Below are 27,968 nucleotides of genomic sequence, written 5' to 3' on the forward strand. Positions count from 1 at the left end.
GATTGCATAAAAATGTGAGGCAACTAAAGCATTTTTTAACACAATTCCTTCATTTCAGGGGCTCAAAAGTAATTGGGCAATTGACTCAAAGGCCATTTCATGGGCAGGTGTGGGCAAGTCTGTCGTTATGTCATTATCAATTAAGCAGATAAAAGGCCTGGAGTTGATTTGAGGTGTGGTGCTTACACGTGGAAGATATTGCTGTGAACAGACAACATGCGGTCAAAGGAGCTCTCCATGCAGGTGAAAGAAGCCATCCTTAAGCTGTGAAAACAGAAAAAACCCATCCAAGAAATTGCTACAATATTACAAGCGGCGAAATCTACAGTTTGGTTCATCCTGAGAAAGAAAGCAAGCACTGGTGATCTCAGCAACGCAAAAAGACCTGGACGTTCACGGAAGACAACAGTGGTGGATGATCGCAGAATCATTTCCATGGTGAAGAGAAACCCCTTCACAACAGCCAATCAAGTGAACAACACTCTCCAGGGGGTAGGCGTATCAATATCCAAGTCTACCATAAAGAGAACACTGCTTGAAAGTAAATACAGAGGGTGCACTGCAAGGTGCAAGCCACTCATAAGCCTCAAGAATAGAAAGGCTAGATTGGACTTTGCTAAAGAACATCTAAAAAAGCCAGCACAGTTCTGGAAAAACATTCTTTGGACAGATGAAACAAAGATCAACCTCTACCAGAATGATGGCAAGAAACAAGTATGCAGAAGGTGTGGAACAGTTTATTATCCAAAGCATACCACATCATCTGTAAAACACGGTGGAGGCAGTGTGATGGCTTGGGCGTGCATGGCTGCCAGTGGCACTGGGACACTAGTGTTTATTGATGATGTGACACAGGACAGAAGCAGCCGAATGAATTATGAGGTGTTCAGAGACATACTGTCTGCTCAAATTCAGCTAAATGCAGTCAAATTGATTGGGCGGCATTTCATGATACAGATGGACAATGGCCCAAAACATACAGCCAAAGCAACCCAGGAGTTTATTAAAGCAAAGAAGTGGAAAATTCTTGAATGGCCAAGTCAGTCACCTGATCTTAACCCAATTGGGCATGCATTTCACTTGTTGAAGACTAAACTTTGGACAGAAAGGCCCACAAACAGCCAGCAACTGAAAGCCGCTGCAGTAAAGGCCTGGCAGAGCATTAAAAAGGAGGAAACCCAGCATCTGGTGATGTCCATGAGTTCAAGACTTCAGGCTGTCATTGCCAGCAAAGGGTTTTGCAACCAAATATTAGAAATGAACATTTTATTTCCAGTTATTTAATTTGTCCAATTACTTTTGAGCCCCTGAAATAAAGGGATTGTGTTAAAAAAATACTTTATTTTCCTCACATTTTATGCAATCTTTTTGTTTAACCCACTGAATTAAAGCTGAAAGTCTGCACTTCAAATGCATCTAAGTTGTTTCATTTAAAATTCATTGTGGTAATGTACAGAACCAAAATTAGAAAAACGTTGTCTCTGTCCAAATATTTATTGACCTAACTGTAATCCTTGCTGATAACAGAATTTGTCATTTAATTCTGTGGCTTTCATTCTACTATATCAGGTCACTCATAGATTGTAGACTATTCCTTTCCAAAGATATCATTCTACTGATTTGTGCATCTAAACAGATCAGTAATTCTCAGTCCTTCACTTTTGCTCTTCCATTGCTTTCCAGACATTTTATTTATATGGAAATGTCTTGTCTGACATTCAGGTGTAATTAGGGAAAAGTTGGATGATGTACTGCTGGTTCTTTCGTCATTGTTAATTTGCAGCTGGTTAAGAAAACAAGAAGCAAACAAAAGTAATGAGTGCAGCTGTTTGAGACTAAAAGAGGCAATAAGGAGTTTGAATTTTAACAAGCAAATTAAGTAAAATGAAGCCAAAAAATGGTGCTTAATGCGTAACTGCTTATGCAGCAATGGCTGGCTTCTGATTAACAAATTGAGCTGGAGTTAAAAACCCGTATCCACCGATCTTGGAAACCCCTGAATTAGACCCTTGGTTTTCTAGCACATTCTTATTTTGTGAACAGAGTAAAATATAAAATTTATAAAAAGGCCAATTGCCATTTAATTTTTTAATATTATTAAAATCCTAACAAATATTAAGATATACACCCTACTGGTCAAAAATTTTAGAACACCTCAGTTTTTTCAGTTTTTATGGAAATGCATGCAGTTTAATATCTTAATGATTCATTAAATCAATCATGAAGTGTACAAAATTTGATTCAAATTTTTGATTCATCAAATTAGTCACCTTTTGTTCACATAATAGCCAAACTGTGAAAACCCTTTTGATTCAGAATGCTAGTCACTTTGTGCAAGGCACCAAATCTGTCTCCAGCAAACTCCAGACCATCAAACCTCCTCCTCCATGTTTGACAGCTGCACACACTGAGGAACAATCTTTTCATCAACTTGACGGCATACAAATACACTGCGTGATGAACCAAAGATTTCAAATTTTGATTCATCAGTCCATAACACTTTCTTCCAGTAGTCCACAGCTGGTATTTCAAGGCCCTGTGTTGTCCTTTACGGAATGGCTTTCTTACTGTCACTTCCCCAGTCAAACCTGCAGCACAAAGTCTCCTCTTCACAATAGAAACTGAGATTTGCATTTTTCCACTGCTGTTAAGCTGTGCTTAAAGCTGTTGTGCACTGAGGAGCCTATCACGCAAGCTGGTGACCCTCAGAAAGCTGTCTACTGATTGTGTTGTGACTTTGGGTCTGATTTTTCTGCAATTTCTCTAAATGAAAGGCTTACACTTCTAAGGGTAATAATGCTCTGTCTCATTTCATTTGTTAATTGCAATTTTCTTGCCATTATCACTGGAATTTACAACTTTCTACAGTGGAGAATTGCCCAAGTAACTACTTCAGAGAGTGTAGTAGCACAGTCTATTCAAACTCTGCTTAAAGACAGATAGTGGGGTTTTAAGTAATCAAAAGAAGTTGGGAAACTTGTGCAAATTGTTTCATTCAACTTGTAAGGCTTAATTTACTTTATTTGCTGCAAAACATCTGTAGGTTGAAGAAGGCCCATTTAAAATATTCTGAAATTTCCCTTCCTTTCAGTTTTTGCTAACATAAACTATAAAATTTAAACCTCTGGCAGTTTACTGCTTACTTTCATTGCAATTCAAGTATTAAATCTGAAGAAAAACTGAAAAAACTGAGGTGTTCTAAAACCTTTGACCAGTAGTATATATTTTTTTGATAATATTAAAATTCTGTATGGGAATCACCAGCTTATCGTGGTGAAGAAGTCTGAGTGCCCCTGTGACCCTGGGGACTATGTTGACTGCAGCAGAAGCTCCTAGTAGGGCCTCCCAAGGTCCCAGGTGACAGTTCAGACAAGCAGCCATTCATAGCCCCTAACAATGCAGCTCTATAAAGATAAAAAGATGGGGTTACTGGGGCTTCCTCCTGGACCAGACCTGGGAGAAGTGCTCACAGGCGAGTGCCTGGTGTGCCGGGGTGCCCATCAGTCACAGCCCCAAAACATAACATGGGACTGCCCTCCTCTTGGCTCACCAACTGCAAGAGGAATAGGGGCCAGGTGCAATGTGACCTGAGTGGTGGTTGAAGGCAGAGGCCTTGGTAGCCTGGAATGCAGATACATAGACTCTTGGGACATGGAATGTCACCTCTCTTGGGAGGGAAGCAGCTGGAGCTGGTGGGTGAGGCAGAGAGGTACCAACTAGATATAGTTGGGCTCATATTCACTCACTCGCTTGGTTCTGGAACCAAATCCCTCAAAATAGGCTGGAGTCTCCTTTACTCTGGAGTTTCCTGGGGGGAAGATGTCAGGCAGCAAGGTGGTATAGACAGGCCAATAAGACTATAGTGTTGGCAGGCAGGGAAGCAAGAACCCAAGTGTTGGAGGAGTTCAGACAGACCATGGAAAGTGACTATCGATCAGGCTCAAAGAGGTTTTGGCAAACCATCAGGTGACTCAGAAAGAGAAGGTAAGGATTCACCCATGTTGTTCTCAGCAAGTGTGGAGAAGTGATAACCCAGACTAAGGATGTTATCTGGCGCTGGAAGGAATACTTTGAGGAGCTCCTGAACCCAACAGATATACCCTCTGTGGAGGAGGTAGAGCCAGAAGCTGATGGGAAATCAATGCCTATTTCCCTGAGGGAGGTCACTGAGGTATTTAAGCAACTCCACAGTGGCAAGGCCCCGGGGGTGAATGAGATCTACCCAGAAATGCTGAATGTTCTGAACATAGTTGGACTGTCATGGCTGACACGCCTTTTCAATGGTGTGTGGTCATCAGGAGCTGTGCCTCTGGAGTGGAAGACTGGGGTGTTGGTCCCCATTATTATAAATGGGGACTGGAGTGTGTGCTCCAGCTATTGCTGATCCCACTCCTCAGCCATCCTGAAAAAACTGATGCCAGGGTACTAGAAAGGAAACTGCTCAGTCACCGACTCAGATCTAGGAGGAGAAATGTGGATTCCATCCAATCCATGGAATGGTGGACCAGCTCTTTATCCTCATGAGGATTCTGGTGGGGGCATGGGAGTGTGCCCATTCGGTCTAGATGTGTTTTGTGCACTTAGAGAAGGTGTAAGACCCTGTTCCTTGAGGAATTCTGCAGAGGTGTGCTAGGAGAGTGTGGAGTCAAAGAGTCCCTAATAAGGACTATTTGGTTCCTGAAATCATCACACTGAGAGCTGTATCCGTATACTCAGAAACACATCAGCACTGCTTCCAGTGGGTGTCGGACCCTGCCAGTGCTGTGTTTCGTCTCCTGTCCTGTTTGTGATTTTCATGGACAGGATATTGAGGCGCAGCCAGGGAGGGGAGGGGGTCCAGTTCAGTGGACTTGGAATCATGTTACTGCTTTTTGCAGATGACATGGTCCTGTTGGCTTCATCGGGCTGTGAACTCTAGCACACATTGGGATGGTTTGTGGCAAGAGTGTGAAGCGATAGGGATGAGGACCAGTACCTTCAAATATGATGCCATGGTTCTATGTAAGAAAATGGTGGATTGTCCTCTCAAGTGGGAGGTAAGTTACTGCCTTAAATGTAGGAGTTTAACTACCTTGGGGTCTTCTTTATAAGAGAGGGGAAGAGGGATGGTGAGATCAACAGACAGACTGGATTGGCGAGTGCAGTTATGAGGCTGCTATATCAATCTGTAGTGGTGAAGAAGGAGCCGAGTAAGAAGGTGAAGCTCTCAATTTACCGGTCGACCCACGTTCATACTGTCACGTATTGTCATGAGCTTTGGGTAATGACCGAAAGAATGAGTTTGCAGGTGCAAGCAGCCAAATTGAGCTTTCTCCGAAGGATGGATGGGCTTCACCTTTGAGATAGGGTGAGAGGCAAAGACATCCAAGAGAGGCTTGGAGTGGAGCCACTGATCCTCCACATCAAGAGGAGCTAACTGAGGTGGTTTGGGAATCTGATATGGATACAACAACAACAACAACAACATTTATTTATATAGCACATTTTCATACAAACAGTAGCTCAAAGTGCTTTACATATTAAAGAATAGAAAAATGAAAGACATAATTATAAAAAAATAAATCAACATTAACATCGAATAAGAGTAAGGTTCAATGGCCAGGGGACAGAAAAACAAAAACTCCAGACGGCTGGAGAAAAAATAAAATCTGTAGGGATTCCAGACCATGATACCGCCCAGTCCCCTCTGGGCATTCTACCTAACATAAATGAAACAGTCCTCTTTGGATTTAGGGTTCTAAATACCTCATGGATACCTCCCTGTGAAGGTTTTGTGGGCACAATGAGGTGGGAAGAGACCTTGCGGAAGGCCCAGGGCTTGCTGGGAAAATTATATCTCCTAGATGGACTGAGAACATCTTGGGATCCCACAGTATGAGCTAGTAAGTGTGGCTGGGGTAAAGGATGTATGGGCCTCACTGCTAAGACTGTTGCCCCCACAACACTGGCTTCAGATAAGCGGTGGAAAATGAATGAATGAATATTATTAAAATGCTTTTAAAGTGATTGACCATTTTCAACAAAAAGCACCAGCCTGGTTGATAAAAGAAGAATTGCTGCTATTTTGGACACAGTGATTTACAACTATGAATCAATTTTTTTAACCATTAGATTAATTAAAAATACTCATAGACACCCATTCCACATAAAAGGCAAAATAAAGCTTTATTGGTAAAACATTCTAGCAGAAGTGAAACTGAAATGCTCAGGGCCTTTTCAGTTCCTTTGTGTAGTGCATAAAATAAGAAACAAGAAGTGAAGCAAACTAGGAGTATGGTGAATGAGAAATATGTTCTGATTAAGAGACTGGTTAAAGGGGAGACACTGAGGCCTCCCAGTACCAGTACAGAAGTACAGAACACTCCTAGTCCAAAAAACAGTAGCTAAAACAGACATCATTTGACCAAATCAGCTCTGGCTGGTTGGAAATACCTTATCTAAAGTCTCCTGAAAATTCAGATAAATAATCTTACAGTCTCTTGTCTAACCATGTTTTTGGTGGCGCAGTGGTAGTGCTGCTGCCTTGCAGTTAGGAGACCTGGGTTCACTTCTCAGATGCTCCCTGCGTGGAGTTTGCATGTTCTCCCACAGTCCAAAGACATGCAGGTTAGGTGCACTGTTGATCCTTAATTGTCCCTAGTGTGAGCTTGGTGTGTGGGTGTGTGCACGCCCTGCGATGGGCTGGCGCCCCGCCCGGGGTTTGTTTCTTGCCTTACGCCCTGTGTTGGCTAGGATTGGCTCCAGCAGTACCCCATGACCCTGTAGTTGCGATATAGTGGGTTGGATAATGGATGGATGGGTTGGATAATGGATGGATGGATTATAATATTACTGAAAATTGACCTGCACTGTTTGAACAATATACCTGTTCTTGACATGTGATACTCTTATCATTTCTTCATAATTGTTTCCATTAATTTATCTGTGACACGTATTAGAAAGTTACTGGCCTATAGTAGCATAATCAGCCCTATTACCCATTCATCCATCCATTATCCAACCTGCTATATCCTAACTACAGGGTCACGGGGGTCTGCTGGAGCCAATCCCAGCCAACACTGGGCACAAGGCAGGAAACAAACCCCGGGCAAGGTGCCAGCCCACCGCAGCCCTATTACCCTTTTCGTACAATTGGATAATATCTGCTAGCCTCTAGTCTTTCGGAAATTACCCAGTGTGCAGAGATTTTTTGGAAAACAGGTATCAATGGTTTTCTATATGTGCTCATTAACTTTCTTAAGCACGCAGGATAAATGTCATTTGGCCATGGTGAATTGTTAGATTTCATCCTATTTAAACTAAACAGTACTTCACCCCTTATAATTTCCAAATTACTAAGTATCACTTATTAATTTGTGGTACTTTTGGGAGGTTATCGACTTTCTTGCATGCACAAAGTTCGATAAAATGCAAGTTCAAAGCATTTGCTATTTCCTGTCTATATATTCTGCCTGACTCATACCATTCCTAATGCATTTCATTTGCTCCTGTTCCTTCCTGACTGTTCTTTTACTACTAAAATATTGAAAGACTCTCTTAGGGTCACCTTTATTCTGTTCTGCAATATTTCTCTCCAACTGCCTTTTACCTTTCTTAAAATCATTTTTAAACATTGCTCTTATATTCCCTACAATTAGCGGTGGAGTAAGTCTTACAGTTCTTATAGGCCAGTTTTTTCTTTGTAACTTTTTTAGCTCCTAGCTACCCACCACTTGCTTATTTCTTACTGTTTCTAAATTGTGGGATACACTTGTCCTGCATTACCTGTAAAACACTTTTAAACCTGCTCCACATTTACTCATCTATCTTCACTCTAAAAAGCTTATCCAAGTTATCTTTTTAGACTTTGCTGTATTGTCTCAAAATTTTCCCTGCTAACATTATACTTAACTACAGGTAAAATTCCGTTACAACGAACTACCAAGGACCTAAAAATTAAAATTTCATTGTAATGAAATTCTGTATTTGTTACTATAGTGCTTTCTTTAACGTGCCCAGGCGTTTGCAATCATTTCAATAGCTCCTTTCACTTTAATTTTAATCTCCTCCTACCTACAAGTTATGCTGACGAGAACTTTTCTCAGCATTTCCTTGCGATAATACACTTTCAGGGTGCGAATGATACCCTAACCCAATGGCTGACGCACTGCTGTGCATTTGGGTGGGAGGAATTCAATACAAACATTATCTAAATGTGGAAGCATGTTGTGGGCAGCACAGTTATCAATCAGGAGCTGAATCATCCTTTTCTTCTTCATATTGTGAGGTTTCTGAACTCTTTTGAGACCCTCTCCCCCAACCCAATGGGAATGACACGCTGAAGTACGTCCCGAATCGCAATTGCAGCGTCTGTGGAAGACTGTTTGTCCGTTGCCGGGGCAGAGCAAAAACAGGCTCATAGCATTGCAGTGAAGCGACACAGAAGCAAATCATAAAAGATCGGGGTCGCACTATAAGTCCCTGTCTTGCATCCCAAAACATGAGGCTGAGTCTCAGTACTTTAGCAAAACCAGCTTTATTAAGCTTGAAACAGGAATGGCACACTTATTTATTGTAGCGTGATCTGACACTCTGCTATACACAGACACAGCAGTCAGGCAGGGTCGTGGCCAGATCAGTGATCAAGTAATCCTGTTAACTGCATTTACAATGTTCCTTGCATCACCCATCAATATCTTTTCTGTTTGCTTTGGTGGAGAGACGCAGCATAGCTTTGAACCTGCTGTTGCCCCGGCAACAGATAAACAGTTTTCCCTAGACGTGGAGATTGGACTTCTGGACGCTCTTTGTTGTGCTGTCTAGTTAGGGGAGGTCCCAAGAGAGCTTACAAACCTCACATTTTCTTGAATGACTGTTGCATTAATAGGAATGTTTCTTGAACGAGGAACACTGAACCACATGAAAACAGCTTTATCGACGTCTTCAAATGCAGCAGTTCACATATGTTTGCAACCCGAGATTTTTTTTCTTTTTTTGCTCAGCCTTTTAAGAAAGTTGACAGCATCGATTGCGAAATTCTGAATTCAGTGGCAACGTCTTTTTTTTTTCTGCCGCAATCGAGAGCTGCAAAAATGTAAAGTTTTGTTTTTCTAATATGAACTGTTATCTTTTTTTTGTGTGTCTGCCATTTCTATAGGAGGGTGACAATGAGTTGAATTCCAATGGATGTTTTTCAAATGTTGACGAACAATAAGCAAAAGGTATCACTGAAAACTGCAGGAAACAAAAAAGGCAAAAAAAAAAAAAACACAGTACGAGGAAAGTTCAAAGAAAGAAAAAAAAAATCACAATGTTTCTGTTTGGGGATCGTTGTGCACAACTGAGCTGTGGCCACAGAACTAACTGCTCTGTGGATGATTCATTCGGGCATTTCAAGGTCTTTTGAGCACTTCGTTGTAATGAAAGTATCTGCTGAATTTACTTCATAGTAACAAGATTTCTATAGACTCAAGTCATATGGGGAAGCTGTCGGGACAGGACCATAAAAATATTTCGTTTTAATGAAAATTTCGTTGTGAAGATATTCGTTGTAACGGAATTTTACGTGTATTTTAGTTTTTGAATATGCATTCTGCCGAAACACTGCGAAATGTGTAATCTTTTGGTCAATAGATCATAATGGTTCACATCTATCCCCTGAATCCAATCTGAATTATTACAGAATAGTAAATCTAGACAGGCTTCCCCCGCGACATTTGTGGCTTAAAAAACTCATTGATTGCACACAGAAACCATTGTTCTTGTGCTCTTCTTTTGTAAGGTTAGCCAAACTGCTCAAAAAAACTAAAGGAGCACTTTGAAAACACATCAGATCTCAATCTGATCAGGGGAAAAAACATCATAATTGATATCTATACTGTTATGGACTGGGTAATGTGTTAAGAACGAAAGGATGCCATCGTTTGATGGGATTATCAACCAACCATACAGAAGGGTGAATTCAAAGACACCCCGAAAATCAAAGTGAAAAAATGATGCAGCAGGCTAGTCCATTTTGCGTACTCAGTAGTTTGTATGGCCCCCACATGCTTGCATGCATGCCTGACAACGTCATGGGGGTTGTGGGGGATGGAAGCATGCTCCTAATGAGACGACGGGTGGTTTCCTGGGGATCTCCTCCCAGATATGGACCAGAGCATCACTGAGTTCCTGGGCAGTCTAAGGTGCAACCTGGCGGCGTCGGGTGGACCGAAACATAATGTCCCAGAGATTTTCTATTGGATTTAGGTCAGGTGAGTGTGGGGGCCAGTCAATGGTATCAATTCCTTAATCCTCCAGGAACTGCCTGCAAACTCTCACCACATGAGGCCGGGCACTGTCGTGCACCAGGAGGAACCCAGGACCCACTGCACCAGCATAGGGTCTGACAATGGGTCCAAGGATTTCATCCCGATACCTAATGGTAGTCAAGGTGCCGTTATCTAGCCTGTAGAGGTCTGTGCGTCCCTCCATGGATATTGCCTCCCCAGACCATCACTGACCCACCACCAAACCGGTCATGCTGAATGATGTTACAGGCAGCATAACATTCTCCACGGCTTCTACAGACCCTTTTAAATCTGTCACATGTGCTCAGGGTGAACCTGCTCTCATCTGTAAAAAGTACAGGGCATCAGTGGTGCATCTGCCAATTCTGGTATTCTATGGAAAATGCCAGTCGAGCTTCACAGTGCTGGGCAGTGAGCAAAGGGCCCACTAGAGGACGTCGGGCTCTCAGGACACCCTCATGAAGTCTGTTTCTGATTGTTTGGTCAGAGACAGTCACACCAGTGGCCTGCTGGAGGTCATTTTGTAGGGTTCTGGCAGTGCTCATCCTGTTCCTCCTTGCCCAAAGGAACAGATACTGGTCCTGCTGATGGGTTAAGGACTGAGTAACTGATTGTCTCCTGGAATCTCCTCCATGCCCTTAAATTGAGCTGGGAGACACAGCAAACCTTCTGGCAATGGCACGTATTGATATGTCATCCTGGAGAAGTTGGACTACCTGTGCAGCCTCTGTAGGGTCCAGCTATTGCCTCATGCTACCAGTAGTGAACTGACCGTAGCCAACTGCAAAACTAGTGAAAAAACAGTCAGAAAAAGATGAGGAGGGAAAAAATGAGTGGCCTCCACCTGATAAACCATTTCTGTTTTGGGGGTCATCTCATTGTTGCCCCTCTAGTGCACCTGTTAATTTCATTAACACCAAAGCTGCTGGAACTGATTAACAGCCCCCTCTGCTACTTAATTGACCAGATCAATATCCCAGACATTTCATTGAATTGATGCTATACTCTGATTAAAAAGTGTTTCTTTAATTTTTTGAGCAGTATATTTAGGTCACTGAAGTCCCCAATGACTATAATATCCCACTCTAGACTTGCATTTTTAATACTATTAAATATATGTACATTCAAACTATTGTCTGCATTTGAGGTTCTACAACACACTGCTAATATAAAGCCTTGATGCCTAATGTTTTCTAAGTGAACCCCAAAATCCTCATAAAGATTTGGCTCACACAGTCTAAATGAAGAACACTTGTACGTAAAAACTATTGTGTCGAATGATTCTGAAAACAGTTGGATGTACAGTACTTTTCCTATATCTTGCAATGAGTTTTTATGAGGTTTTTGTGAACCTTTGAACATAACTTCCATTTCCCAATTGTCATACTATGATAGCATGCATTACAATGAATGCCTAATCACAGTGAGTACTACAGCATTTTGCAAAAAGAAGTATGTGGAATTAAAAATCACTTTTTTCATGCTTGTTCTGTGGAGGGACACACTAATGCCCTTGAAAGATGAGTCAGCGCTGTCTTTTAACAGCACACAACTCCACTGCACTTACAAATGCACTGCAATTTCGTATCCAGTTTTTGCAGCCTTTGACAAGTTATGCACCACAATACAGTATTGTGAAAAAGTACTCGCCCCCTTCCTGATATTCTCTATTCTTTTTGTTTGTCACAATGAATGACTTCAGATCTTTAAACAAAATATATTAGATTAATTAAAGCAGAGATAGCATATAACAACATTTCTAAATTGCTACTTAATATATTTAATTAAAGGTATCAAGCACCTCAGTTGTGCCTGTGAAAAGGTAACTGCCCCTTTGTTACTCAGTCAAATGGCGGACCATAGTTTGTTGATAATTTGAGAAGAGATGAGTAAAAAAAAACTGTTGAAACTTACCAACCAGGAAAAGGATACAAAGCCATTCCTTAGGCTCAGGGAATCCGCTGGGACCCAGAGAGAGCCTTTATCTTCAAATTGAGAACAATGGTGCTGAATTTCCACAGTAAAGTCCAGTCTTCCAAAATTACCCAAAGGGCACTGTTGATGACTAATTCAAGAATATACTAAGGGTCCTAGATGAACTTCCTAAGAAATGCAGGCCTCTCTAGTCTCAGCTAAAGCCAGTGTTAATGATTCCACACTAGTACTGACTCTTTAAATAACACAGGTCCCACTATGTGTGGAATAATGGTAAAGCATCATTTACAGTAAGAAAATCACAGTACCTACAACAAGATATGGAGCAGTAGTGTTGCTTCAAGACTTGGAAGACTTGCCTTTATTGAAGAAACCTTAAAGTACTTTACTAGAATAATCTTTACTAGAATAATCTTAAAGAGAATATCAGGTCATCTGTCAATGACCTGAAGTGTAACTGGGTTACACAGCTTGACAATGACCAAAAACACAATGGCAAGTCTACAACTGAATGGCTCAGAAGAAATAAAATGAAAGTTCTGGAGTGGCACAGTTAAAGCCCTGACTTGGACCTAATAGAGTTGCTGTGTCAGGAACCTGAAACAATCAGTTCATGCTTGGAAAACTATGAAAATGCCTGAATGAAAGCAGTCCTGCAAAGAACAGTGGGGTAAAATTCACGTGAAAGACGAATTTCAAATTATAAGAAGCATTTAGTTACAATTATTGCTGCTAAAGGTGTTGCAACCAAGTATTGAAACTATGGGGCAATTACTATCTCACACACTAATGGGGGTATTGGGAAACTTTGCTCCTTGTATAAAGAAAGTAATGCATTGTCTAAAGGTTTGGGACATTCATTGTGTAAAATATGCAAAGCAGTATATTAGGAAGTAGGCAAATACTTATTCAAAGTGCTGTAATAAGCGAATTTCAGCCACAAGGAAGAAAAAGCAAACATGTCATGACCACACTAATAACAGGTTTCTGCTGATACCCGAGTCATGACACCACGTGGAGCCACCAGAATCTTTGCTTTAAAGTTTTATAAATAACCAACATTGTAACTATGAAGTGTACATCTTGACCCAAATGTTGTGTGACCTTACTCATTTTGCTGGCCACCTCAATTGACCCTAACCCATGTTTTAACTAAGTTAATGTATCACAACACAGTGGGAAGGGGTCAGTTTGCATCTGAAGAACTAATTTTGGATGGTATAATTTTAGTTAGCATTACTTTTTCAAATCAACTTATTGTTTCATTGATTTACTGATAGTTAAATAGTGTCTAATGCTTCACATTAAGACAGTTAAATAAAAAGGATAGGTGTCTTTGACTGGGATGTTGGTAATGAGGCTAATTAGCAAATAACCCAAGTGAAGACAGGATGACTGTTAATTTAAGGAGTGTCTTGCTCTTTGATCACTGCTGCCCCACATGTTTCTGACAAACACTGGTAATTCTCTACTGGCCCCATGTGAAAGTAGAGGTGTGTATGAATAGACCCTCCAATGGACTAGTGGACAGTCTAAATATGGTTCTTACTATACGTCCAATGTGTATAAAGGAGTGGGTTTAAAAATGTTGCGACCTAAGGCTCTATAATGGTCCGGCTGTTTTGTGTTCATATTATTCATTTGATCAGTTTAATGTGACTTTGAACTTGCTTAGGTGATATGTACTTAGATATTCCTACACATTAACTGCAAATGAGGGATGTATTTATTAGTGTATTTTTTTTCTAGAAAATCAGTCTCGGTTCTTTGTTTCTCACCATTAATATTAGCTTACAAATCCCAGATTCTTGCAAAATTGGTGACGTCCAAACTTGTGCCATTATAATCTAATTTCTAACTTTGTAATATGTGAGGTAGATAATTTTACATGGTCATTCTGATTCATCCCTAGTCATCATGATTCTCATCTTCCACTAGTGTTTTTTTATTCCTATTAGGCAGTGTAGCTTAGTGATTTAGGCTTTGGACTTTTAAACTCAAAGGCTACCACTCTAATCACCACCTCTGAATCACTGTGACCCCCCGAGCAATTTGCTTAATCTGCCAGTGCCACAATCATAAAAAAAAATAAAAGCCAAAGTAATTGGGTTGGGATTGAAGTTATGTATTTTGATATGAAACATATATCTGTCACATGTTGTACTGATTTTAGGCTTATTCACAGTAATGTATTTAACAAAAGTCAATAAAATATAAAAAAAAAAAAAAAGAACGAAGTAGGTGGGTTTTAAGTTTTTGCTTTGCTTGATGACTTTTGATTAAACTCTCCACCTCCATTTTCAAACTCGCTTCCTCCCATTCAGGTGCAAAGGCACGCATCTGCCACAGAGAGCTGCTCAGTTTATTCATCAACAGCTTAGATCAGGTAATGTAGAACTCACACAACTATAAATTGTAGAAATAGGCCAAACGGCATGAAGAAAAGCATGAATATGAAAATGCCATGCAATTTTGAGGTGTTAATGCTATCCATTATGCCATGATGCCACGCTGGCCTATATCCACTATAATATTCCAGTGGAACACTAGTTTTAATAATGCAACATCCAAAAGATTTAAAATGCAAGTCTGACTCAACTGTAACTAGGCTTATTTAGAATTTAAATCAATTACTAAAAGGACTGCTTTACAAAACCTAGAGAAGAGAGTGTTATGACATTACTTAATTTCTTGTTGTATTACTGGGTGGCAAATACAACTACATTGTGACATTGTAAGGTGACAAATGTCAGTGAAAACTGACCTGGCTAGCTATGGAAATTAAATTGTGCTAAAAATCCTTTCTACTTGCTTTGCTACATTTTCTTGTTAACTCCAATTATCATTAATTTACCAGTAATCTCATAGTTCACTTAAGATAAAGTATCACAAATTTACCCAGTGCACCAATATACTGTATGAAAACCATAAATATCAAACTTCTTAAAAACGTATTCAACATGTGGAAATCACTACGTATTCAATCCTTCAGAGATCTCTATGTACACCTTTATGCTTCTTTTGAACTAATATCTCATAAACATAATTTCTTAGCAAAATAGTATTTTTTCTATATGCTCATAGAAGTTGGAAATTTTGCAAAAAGTATTATTCCCAGCTTTCTTCACTTCCCTTCAAAATATATTCCAGAAACAATACTAGTTTTTAAAATTAAAAGGTTTACAAATTTTAAGGAATTTACATCTATATCTGAGAAGGACAATGGGAAAAGGATTTTTCTATTAGGAGTTTTGATAAGAAATGGAACTCTGCTATTCAGGAAATACAATCACAGTTTGTACAAATCAAAATTAAGAACATCTGGCACCTAAAATGCATCAAGAACAAGATCCAAATTGTAAACACTGTTAACTGGTGTCTGTCCCACTAGAACATATGTTTTGGGAATTCTCCATATTTTTTGCACATCTTCCATAACGCCTTGGATCTAATTAAACTCACAAACCCTTAATAGCAATATCTGGAGTTGTACTAAATGAGATACTCTACTGTGGTATCACACTGTTTGCACTAAGACTAACTTTGCTTAATTGGGACAATCCTAATCTTCCTCTAAAAAACTCAATGGTAATATCTTACATTATATTAACACTGTAAATAATTTAATTCTCTCTCTCTCTCTCTCTCCAAAGAATAGTTCAAAAAATGTTTGGAATTCTATAATAGTATCTTAAAATAGCTTGCTGGATATTTTTTCTTAAGCTTTGCTGTTGTTTTAATATATGTGAAGAATCACATTAGGTCTTTTTGCCATACAGTATACTGCACTGTAGTCGTCTGCTGTAGGCAGGGGAAGGAGGTTCTTAGTTTGATGGATTTTTTCTGACTTATTTCTTTATTGGAACACAAAAATGGTACCACTGTATTGCTAACGTAAGTGTACCTTTGACTAAATTGTGTGTTACTGTATGTGTATATTTCTCTTAAATAAAATAAATGCTACTTGTCATAGACTTGATGTCAAGAAAATTTAGAGATGGGCTACTTATCCATTTACCTATAGTGAATTCAAATCTGAATCATCTACTTTAAATTGTTTTTTGATATATCAGATAATCAATTATGCCAAAACAATAAGAGGTAGAGCAAGCAAGAAAAACATGGCACTTATCTGGCAATTAATTTTAGGGGCATGATATCCATTAGGGGCATGATATCCAGCTGCCACATAAATAGCTTGAATTAATTCCAAATGTTAGCTATATTGGCAGAAACTCTACAGCATTATTAATCCAGTTTAGGGTCTCATAAAGGGGTGGAGCCTTTGCTGGCAGCAATAAGTACATGGCAGAGACCCAGTCTAAACAGCATGGCAGTTGACAGAAATGATGCTGAACTTAAACTGTAGTTACAGTCTTTATAATGCCAAAGGTCAATGATAAACATTGAATGGTTAGAATTAACCTTTCTATAACCGTATATAATAATAAAAGGATGATGGTGATGCAACTGGATTTTATCATCAATGTTTATTTTAAATCTGACAGGTGAACCCTTTTTTATTTTTATGCATTGTGTTTCTCAATTTAACAACTCTTCGATTTAATATATATTAAATAAATATATAATTTTGGATTGCACACAAAACACTAAGGGGAACAACCCCAACCCCTCCAAGCTCTTCGGATTAGTATCCACCTACTACACTCACTGGAAAAGTAAGTTGTATCTTGTTCTGGAACCATGTAAATCTTGTCAGCCTACGAACAGCTCATTGTTTTCCAGTGATTTAGACAGTCATCTGGAACAGACTCCAGTAAAGACCAAGTCATTGTCACCTACCTCTCCACTTTATTTGTGGATTCAGATCTCCCTCTTACCTCTGGAGGAATGCTGTCATCTGAATCAGAACTGTCATCCAAGCTGTGACCCTCAATGTTCATCTGCAGGAGCTGATCAATGGTGGCATCCACTGCACCATTGTTGGCCCGTAGCACACACTCAATTACATCATAGTCCATATTAGGGAACATAGTCTTGAAGTCCTCCATGGCCTGGTTGAATTCAAGTCTGCGGACCTGCCGCGCTGGCCGACTGTTATTGAGCTCCTGGGTTGTACCAGCCCCAGAGGCTGTTCCATTGTTGGTAGCGGAACCATTCCGTGAGCTTCCATTGCTGCTCCGACGGAACAGGCTGGTCATCTTTCCAACAGTCTTCTGAAAAATGTTCACTTCTTGAATTTTTAACCTGATATGTGAAAACAAGATCTAATTATGAGTTTGTCTGCAGTAATCCAACGTTGCATGACAACATCATCTCCTAAACCGCAGCTGCTTTTTTTTTCCCCTGACACTTTCTAAATTAACTCTGAAGTTCCAGCTAAAAAGGCAGTTCCTCTTCTTTCCTTGGACTTAAGTCTCCCCAGCCTTAGGGCGTGGTGATGTACAATAAAAACATGGCCCACCCTGTCTGCTGCAATATGTTTTTTCTTCTTTTGTCAGCTATTGGAAATCATGTCACTTCTGCAGCTTCTGGTGCATCCATGCAGATAAATCTCTTCTCATCGGTGTCAGTGGGTCAAAGTCATGAAGTCCACACCAAGATGCTCATCTCCACCTAATGGAACTTTGCTACCTGGTGAGGCAACAAAAGACAGAATTAGAGATTACTTTTATTGCTCAGTATCAGTCAAATGATAAAAAATCCAAACAACCTCACTCTTTCAGTTTGACTCCTGCTTCTCTCCCATTCCTAAAGTAAAATAACAGTGCAAGGACAGTATGGGCACACTCATATTCAGTAACAACAAATTGGACATTCAGAAACTAGTATTTTATATATTTTTCAAATAGGCTTTCTTAAACACACTGGAAAGTATGCCCTATTTTTTGTGTGTGTGCGCGCATGTGAGGATGCAGACATATATGGCCTAATGCTGAAGGCCTACCTGTCACTTGATAAAACCAGCTTAGCCATAACCCTGATAGGGTCAAGCAGGTTATAAAATGGATAAATGTACAAGGAGTGTCAAATAGATGGCACTTACTACGATACGAGTAGTAGTTACAGGACCCCTTGCCCACAGTTCAGCATGCTGCAGCAAGATACAACAAACACAGCGTCTCTGATGTGGACAAGCACTCCCCCACACTCTGTGTTTGTCTGCATTGAGCCGTAGTTTTCACCACAGATTAAAAAATGTCTTGCGTGCAGCTTGACAGTGACCCCCATAAATGACGTGCATACCAGTCTATAGAGTAATCAACAGGAAAAAAAACTGACTTTATGTTCTTTGCACCAAAATAGTGAAGAATCATCATGTCCATAGATCCCTAAAAACACATGTAAATTTAACTGTGTTGGGGTCTATGGACTTTGCATATTTTGTAAGCATGCCATCACTGCTGATAGAAGAACAATGCAGAGTTCACCCTTACATCAGGGAGTGTCCTTTATTTCTGCCCTTTTCCATCACAAGGAAGAAAAGTAATAGCTTCCAGATACACATGGCTGCCAGGTGTCATGCACATAGCATTTGATATCAAGTCTTCCAATTTAAGACTCAAAATAGTTCAAAATTTGCAGACTGACTCAAACAGAAAAATTAATAGCAGACAGAAAAAAGTCCAAATTAGAAACAGAACGGTTAACAAAAGGATGTGTTGGCCTGAGCATTGCTGGCTTTCAGTGGGATATCCTGAAACTCTAGTTTAGACTAGTCAAGGAGTTTTAAATTGATGGAATATGAACTGGATGGTACATAGTCGGTCCCAGCAGACAGAATCTATGCCATTAGCATTATGTGGCAGGAAACAACATTGGAAGTAAAGCTAGGGCATTATTCATCATAGGGCATAGTTGCATGCATACCCACATTCTACCTGGCAAATGCAGAGCTGGCAATTTCCCCAACATGCATTATCAACGAAATATGAAAGGAAAATGAAAGTTCCCAAAAAGAAAAAAGTCACACAGACAAAGAGAGAGCATGTAAATTCTTGTGACAAAATCTGAGCCAAGGACTCTATTGCTGTGGTGCAGCAGTGCTAACTTCTATACCACTCTGTCCCCCACCTCAGTACTTCGTCACATTTTCTCTCTCCCCTTTTTATTAGAAAGAGAAGTGAATGGTATTACTCTTTACACCTGGCCAATAAAGTGAATTCTGATTCTCATTCTTATTCTGTGCCTGACACAGAAGCAGGGCAACATTATGGTCCTTACCTGAATTCACTAACTCAGCATATGACATGATGTTGCACTTTGCTGGGAATGCCACTCAAGGCTCCTTGTTTATTTATTAATCTAAAAAGGCTGCAAAGCAGTGGATCTAACTTGCTTAACGCTTGTGGGTGCCTAGCATCATAAACTGTTTTCTAACATCTTAAATTATTTAAATATTTCAATTATTGGGGGTGGCACTTCTGCTTTTGAGCAGCCTAAAAGCTTGTACTCAAGTGCTCTGCTTACCCACCTTCACTCAGATGTAGAGATGTGCACTTTGAAATTTTATTTCACAGTCTACTGAAAAACTTAAAATTCAGAAAAGCAGAACACCTTTCATCTCAAAGCATTTTCCATTCACAAGCAGCAGGGAGGCTTATTGATGGCTGTTCTGTGCAAATGTTCTGCCAAGATGTGTTTTATATTTGTGTTAACTCACAATTGCTAGAGGCTTATTAACATTTTAACTGAGAAGGTACAAATAATGAACACTTCATCCACTCTCTTCATGGTCATGGTCATCATTAAATGGGCATTCCCTGACCTGACATGACACAGTTGGTATGGTTGTCTGTACCTTAACTTGCACTTCATTAGTGTGTGACAGCATTGTGTCTAAAAAGAGGGGCTGTTGGCAGATAGGGCTAGCACTAAATTCTAAATGAAAAAGCAAAGAGATGTTACCTTAAAGGAGGAAGAGTCACAAGAAAGAAGGACAAGAGGGATACATTTAAGCAGGACGATAGATAGATAGATAGATAGATAGATAGATAGATAGATAGATAGATAGATAGATAGATAGATAGACAGATAGACAGATAGACAGATAGATAGATAGATAGATAGATAGATAGATAGATAGATAGATAGATAGATACTTTATTAATCCCAAGGGGAAATTCACATAATCCAGCAGCAGTATACTGATACAAAGAAACAATATTAAATTAAATAGTAATAAAATCGAAAAGAATTAAAATAAAATTAATGTTAGCATTTACTCCCGGTGGAATTGAAGAGTCGCATAGTGTGGGGAGGAACGATCTCTCAGTCTGTCAGTGGAACAGGACAGTGACAAAAGTCTGTCACTGAAGCTACTCCTCTGTCTGGAGATGACACTGTTAAGTGGATGCAGTGGATTCTTCATGATTGACAGGAGTTTGCTTAGTGCCCGTCGCTCTGCCACAGATGTTAAACTGTCCAACTTTAATCCTACAATAGAGCCTGCCTTCTTAACAAGTTTGTCCAGGCGTGAGGCGTCTTTCATCTTTATGCTGCCACCCCAGCACACCACCGCGTAGAAGAGGGCACTCGCCACAACCGTCTGGTAGAACATCTGCAGCATCTTACTGCAGATGTTGAAGGATGCCAACCTTCTCAGAAAGTATAGTCTGCTCTGACCTTTCTTACATAGAGCATCAGTATTGGCAGTCCAGTCCAATTTGTCATCCAGCTGCACTCCCAGATATTTATAGGTCTGCACCCTCTGCACACAGTCACCTCTGATGATCACAGGGTCCATGAGGGGCCTGGGCCTCCTAAAATCCACCACCAGCTCCTTGGTCTTGCTGGTGTTAAGGTGTAAGTGGTTTGAGTCGCACCATTTAACAAAGTCTTTGATTAACTTTCTGTACTCCTCCTCCTGCCCACTCCTGATGCAGCCCACAATAGCAGTGTCATCAGCGAACTTTTGCACGTGGCAGGACTCGAGTCATATTGGAAGTCTGATGTATATAGATTGAACAGGACCGAGAAAGTACAGTCCCCTCGGCGCCCTGTATTGCTGCACACAATGTCAGACCTGCAGTTCCCAAGACGCACATATTGAGGTCTGTCTGTAAGATAGTCCACAATCCATGCCACAGGTGTGAATCTACTCCCATCTCAGTCAGCTTATCCCTAAGGAGCAGAGGTTGGATGGTGTTGAAGGCGCTAGAGAAGTCCAAAACATAATTCTTACAGCACCACTGCCTCTGTCCAGGTGGGAGAGGGATCGATGAAGCATATAGATGATGGCATCCTCCGCTCCCACCTTCTCCTGGTATGCGAACTGCAGAGGGTCGAGGGCGTGACGGACCTGTGGCCTCAGGTGGTGAAGCAGCAGCCGCTCCATGGTCTTCATCAGATGTGACGTCAGAGCAACAGGCCGGAAGTCATTCAGCTCACTAGGACGTGATACCTTTGGGACAGGAGTGATACAAGATGTTTTCCAAAGCCTGGGACTCTCCCTGTTCCAGGCTCAGGTTGAAGATGCGCTGTAGAGGACTCCCCAGTTCCAACGCACAGGCCTTCAGCAATCGTGGCGATACACCATCTGGACCCGCTGCTTTGCTGGCACAAAGTCTTTTCAGCTCTCTGCTCACCTGGGCTGCTGTAATTGTGGGTGGGGATGTCTCACCTATGCTGGTATCAGCAGAAGGATGGTTGGAGGATGCAGTACTCGAGGTGAGAGTGGGTTACTGTGATCAAACCTATTAAAGAAGTTGTTCATTTGGTTTGCTCTCTCCACGCCTGTCTCGATGGCGGCACCCGCTTGAGCTGCAGCCAGTGATAATCTTCATCCCATCCCACACTTCCTTCATGCTGTTGTTCTGCAACTTCTGCTCCAGCTTTCTCCTGTACTGCTCTTTCGCCCTGAGCTGGACTCGGAGTTCCTTCTGCACGCACTTCAGCTCATGCTTATCACCACCTTTAAAAGCCCTTTTCTTCTGGTTCAAAAGGCCCTTGATGTCACTTGTAATCCATGGCTTGTTGTTAGCATAGCAGCATACTGTTCTTACTGGAACTACAATGTCCATACAGAAGTTGATGTAATCAGTTGTGCATTCAACAGCCTCTTCAATGTTCTCACTATGTGACCCAGCAATATATCCCAGTCTGTAGTTCCAAAGCAGTCTCTCAGAGCCTGCTCTGCCTCAGGGGACCACTTCCTGAATGAGTGTGGTTGTAGGTAGCGCCCTCACTCTTGGTTTGTATTGAGGCTGAAGCAGAACCAGGTTATGATCTGCTTTCCCAAGCGCAGGCAGTGGGGTGGCGCTGTATGCGTCTTTAACGTTTGCATATAGTAGGTCAATAGTCCTGTTTCCCCGAGTGTTACAATCCACATACTGGGAGAAGGCAGGTAATGTTTTATCCAGCGTTACATGGTTAAAGTCTCCAGCGATTAGCACAAGTGCCTCAGGGTGCTGCGTTTGTAACTTAGCAACTGCGGAATGGATGATGTCACACGCTATCTCGCGTTGCTTGAGGGGATGTAAACAATAACAGCAATCACGTGTCCAAACTCTCTGGGCAAGTAATAGGCGCAGACTTACGGCCAACAGTTCGATGTCCCTGCAGCAAGTGGAGATTTTAACGTTTACATGTCCTGAGTTGCACCACTTTGTATTGACATAGAGAGCGAGTCCTCCTCCTTTTTTCTTTCCACAGGTACTTGCGTCTCTGTCCGCTCTAACTGTGCTAAACCCGGGTAGCTCCACGTTAGCATCTGGGATGATAGACGTTAGCCATGTTTCACTAAAACACAGCAAGCTGCATTCTCTGTAGGTTCTGACATTTTTCACCAGCACAGCCAGTTCGTCGATCTTATTTGGTAGTGAGTTTACATTTCCCAGGATCACAGAAGGCACCGGCGGTTTATATACGCCATTTTCTCGATTTAATCTTATTTTTATCTTTGCGCCGGCTCGGCTGCCCCGATATCGTCTTCTTACCTCGTCAGGTAAATAAGGAACCACACCAATACATATACAATGAAATTATGCCAATTAATATTTGTGTGCTGCTCTTGAGTGCAGGCTCAGATTGTGATAGCAAGTATACAGTTAACCCCTTATCAAGCGGGGTCATTTTTGCTAAATCGCTTGTAATTCGACCTCTCCAAATTAGAATCATTGCTGTTATTGAACTATCTGGAGTATAAACACATGTTTGGTCTCTTTGTAAAGGTAACATTCTCTAGTTTCACCCTTAGTAGTCAGAATCACTGTAGGTGTGACTGATCAAAAGTTATGCACATTAGAACTCACAAAAAAAACGAATTTTTGGTCTAGTTTTTTTTATGAAAATAAAGGAAAATAAAGCTGCAGTAGGTAGGTTGGGACAGAAACACACTATGTACCAACAGAATAACTTGTTGACTACTCACATTTCAAATTTGAAAAGAATACCTGTAAAATGACATTTTTACACCAGTTTTTATGTGGGCATGCCCAGGTGCTTTTTAGAGGGACCATTATCCACATTTTGGAACGTATGGAAAAAGTGTAATAACTTTTGAATGCTTCAACCCACATATATCAATGAGAGGGCTCTACTGAAAGCTTACACCTAAAGGAATCTATATCTACACACAGTGTCACTCTATTAGTTAGTTAGTAAAAATAATAAAAACAATAAAAAATACACATTTCTATGTAAAAATAGTCAATACAAGTCTTATGGGCCAAAAATATATTTATATTTTTATTTTTTACTTTTTTTATAAAATGCACACAAACTATATACATTTCTTTTACAAACTGTTACAACACAAGCTCAGCGTTTTCCATGTGCCACTTGATGGCAGCAATCACTAGCAAGCAGAAAGCACAAGGCGTGGCACATGTCGCTCTCTGCCATTAGAGGTCTCCTGGGCCGATTGAATACTTTCACGCGTACATGCATCTATTATTTAATCGAGAGTGTATTTACGTTTAAACTTCTACTTTTATTCATATTTAAAATGCGAAAAAACTTGGCGAAATCACAATAAACAACCACGCACCAACTCTGCAGACTGGCACAAATGCCACCTTCGCAGCTCGATCTTTTGTTTACAAGTTATTATGGCAAGTTACATATCAAAATGCTCGGCTGCTCATTGGCTGTAAGTTTTGAGTGTCAGTCACAGTGTCCAATCAAGCTGGTAGATTCTACCAGAGTTTGGAGTTGTACGTCATCGTTCAGCTGTCTGTGACACTCGTTGGCTATACGAGGTGCCAGTCAACCCCAGACCCATCGTAATTGGCCAACTTAGGTGTCGATCAGAAGCTAACACTTCCGTGTTACATGCGGTAGCATGGTTATCGCCGACAGAAACAAATTACGTCTGATATGATCCATAGAGATGAAAAAAAATTACGTACCTAGTCTCAAGTTATGAAACGTTTTCTGGAGTTTTTGTCCCTTTGAGGATATATCGTGTGTTTTGGACCTAATCGTTTTACTGGATTATATTCGCTGGAGCCTTACGGACAGAATGGGATCAATACTGCTCGGAAATATTGATATTTGACTTGCAGGGGGTCTTCAAAGGTAGGGAAAGTCAACTCTTAAAAGTATGTACTTCTCTGTAAAAAAGGCTTTAGTGTCAGTGCTGTGGTTGTTGTGTGTCAAAATGGTTTATATCATCGGTAAGACGAGACTTTGAAGTTTCATTTGATGGGTAGTATGTCGAGATGCATGGCAGATGGGCATGCACACATTACTGTAACGTTTTTAAAACGCTGTTATGTCCCGGGACCGGTACGTGTGCACGTTAAAATGTGCATTATAAATTTTTAAAAATACATCATGTATACACATGAGGACAAACATACAGTAAAAAGAGAAAATTCTAAATGAGTAACAGAAACAGATCCTGACAATATAAATCCAATAATACTATAGATGAAATGTGACCAAATAAAAACAGAAGAGAGGAAAATGACAGTCAGCAGCATGCCTGGAGAAATCAAACCTCTTTGGGTGGGTGTCTGTAGTAGGTTATAATAGAAAGTCAGAGATGGTCATGTTCATATGATGCCTGAAAATTAGGTGTGTAAATAAGCAGTATATAAAAACATGCCAGAAAGACACAAATAATATGATGTTTGTATATACATTGTTACGCATGTGTGCCTAGGGATCCTCTTCAAGGCTTAAGCAAGGAAAGCGATTCCACCCCAGACCAGGAGGCAGCACAGTTGCTTACCGTTCTCTCTCTTCTATTCGCTGTACCAAGAACAACCTCAGTATCTGACACAGCCCTTGGAGTGTGGAGAAGGCTCCACCCCTTCCAGACATGACCTAATAAAAAGGGGCAGGCCCAGCATTACATATTTCATTTTGACCCTGAACTCGATCATGGAAGGAGCTCCCAAGCTGTCTGAAACTGAAATGCTTCTTGTGTGTATTGAAAGCTGTCATATCCGTTTTGTTTCTTTAGCGACTGAACTGATCAACTTTTCTTTCGCTAGCAAGCCATAATACCTGTGTATTTCTTTCATTAAATGGGGTCCCCCCAGCTGACTCTCCAGATTTATTGTGGGCTCCCTGAGTCTATCTGGCTGTGTACTGCATGTATTAATTGGTTACTATGAATATTCAAAGTTCTAACAATCTTATTACATATGTTTCACTATGATGTATTATATTAATCATAGAACATTAATGATATGTGTAATATAATTACATAATATACTAATTGAAGATGGTTACCTCAGCGTGCTCTGGTTTCCTCCCACAGTCCAAAGACATGTAGGTTAGTTAGTTTGGCGATACTAAATTGGCCCTAGAGTGTGTGTGTGTGTGTGTGTGTGTGTGCTGGAGCAATTGGAGTGATTAAAAAAAAATCTTCCTTAGTTTGTATTCTGTATTTATTGAGTATTTTGATATATTTACATGTTTTCTTTCATTCTTCGACGCCTCCTAAGCATTCTCAAAATAAATACATTTAGTTTTTCCAGATGTTTTTGTTGTGGCTCAGCCATTCATTTTTTAAATTTAGATACGACATGCCTGATAATTTGAAGCAACAATTTTGTGGAAGAAACTAAACATTTTAAAGGACCATGGAAGTCCCTGGACACCAGGTCATAACAAAGAGTCAAACTTCTGCAGGCCTAGGCCAACTAGTCCTGATAATTCTACAGTGTTAAATAAGTTGGTGCTGGGCAGCCTAGTAAAAATACTGAGTTCTTTCATCCATGAATTCCAAGACTTCTAGTATCCCTGGGGTTTTCCCCATGGGCAGAAACAACATCCTGGCAGTACAGCAGTGGCACCACATGCCACAGCAGGATGTCTCCAGAAAGACAGACAGAACAGAAATGGAAGAGGTTAAAAACAGCAGTAAATTATAAAGGTCAAAAGTGAGAGAACAGGAAGAAATAAGACATAAAATGAGAGACAGCAACAGGACAGGGGTTCAAGATGAGGGTTCAGTTAAGCCAATGTTCCATTATGCGACTTCTAGTCATTGGGTATGTCAGACTTGCTGACTGTTGTTTTTGATCTTATCGCTGCACCATGTCAATTAGCAATAGAATGCTGATCTTACAGCACAGCACATTCTTTTTCTGACAATGAGTGAATTTGGGTTGTTTTACCTATTGGAGCTGCTGTTGAGAACTAAAGGGAATTCACCTGCAAGTGCAGCCTTTTTTTTTTTTGTCATGGTATATTAAACATGACACATCAGACAGACAAGCCCTTCTTCTAATTGTGGGGTCTAAAATTCACATGCTCCTTATTCCTTGTCTCTGCATTATAAGCACTGTACCTTCTTATAAGCATTCACTGGTTGGCCGCTTTCATGCACACAGAGCCAAACCCTATGAGTAAAGCCAAAATTAAACCTGTTTGATTTTGCTGGAGCAAGTCATAGACTAGCTGGAGTGAGTCACTGGGCATGTCGTATTACACAACACATTCACAGAAGCGTGACATCAATTGGCTTCATCTCACCACAAGTATCTAAATGAAGGAAGGCTTCAGCAGAAAATCCATAGAAAAGTCGTCGAATATGACATGACCTTAGGATGAGTTCCACTTAGGGAGAAGTAGATATAGTAGAAACAGGGAGTGGACTGTATGGTGGAGAAAGTGGAAGACAGAAATACACTAAAGGGAAACTTGGGAAAGCTGAGGAGTGAAATAATGGAGAGAATGTAATAGGAATGGACTCTAGAGAGGTTAAGCACAAACAAGTGTCATTATAAGTCTAATGACAGAAGTAAAATGTGAAGAGCTATCATTGCCCAAAAAAGGCAGTGGAAATATTAAAGAAAAAGTGTACTTAATTGAAAGTGGAAACAGCAGGTCAAATTCGAGTGATTATAAAAAGTACTATAGTCTTAAAAACAGGAGTGTTAACCACACTCCTTTTCTGTGTGAACTTAAGTATGACAGAGTCGCATGAATTTGGTGGGGGTGGGTTGAAAAGAAAGGGAAGTGGTTATATAAAAAATAAATGCCTTTAATTGAAAAAGGGTATAATTCCATGAAACATATGTGTCTATAAAAAGCAATGTAGTTATCAAGCTCAGGGAATGGCTATTCAAGGAAGGATATAACAGCATAATAGAGGAGTGGCTACACACAAAGAAGATAAGTTATAAGAAGTTCACTTGTTTAGAAAGAAGAAGTCTGTTAATAAAAAGGGAATGGTTAATTAGAAAAAGGCACTACTGCACCAATGGGTGTGGCCATAGGCAAACAGGAGTGGCTATGTTGTGTATTCATCCACAAAGGGAAGCATTTGTATGAAACATTGGCCTGGCTTATCAAAAAGGAGACTGGCCATGAACCCTGGGTTTCACAGTCAGCAAGCACTTGCTT

The 27,968-nt window shown here is 40.4% G+C and overlaps 1 protein-coding gene across 3 annotated transcripts in view; it reads right to left on the minus strand.

The window, feature by feature from the left end:
- The window catches only part of cuedc1b (CUE domain containing 1b), a 95,731-nt gene that overhangs the window by 32,607 nt on the left and 35,156 nt on the right, over window positions 1-27,968 (minus strand). For 2 of the 3 annotated variants that reach the window (XM_039756683.1, XM_039756684.1), the window contains exon 2: window positions 17,045-17,798. In XM_039756683.1, coding sequence (XP_039612617.1) covers window positions 17,045-17,365 — 321 coding nt within the window. In that variant the 5' untranslated portion in view covers window positions 17,366-17,798. The remainder of the gene's footprint in view (window positions 1-17,044; window positions 17,799-27,968) is intronic. The other variant, XM_039756685.1, reaches the window with a different exon arrangement.

This window comes from Polypterus senegalus, chromosome 6 (genome assembly GCF_016835505.1).
Source record: "Polypterus senegalus isolate Bchr_013 chromosome 6, ASM1683550v1, whole genome shotgun sequence".
NCBI lineage: Eukaryota > Metazoa > Chordata > Cladistia > Polypteriformes > Polypteridae > Polypterus > Polypterus senegalus.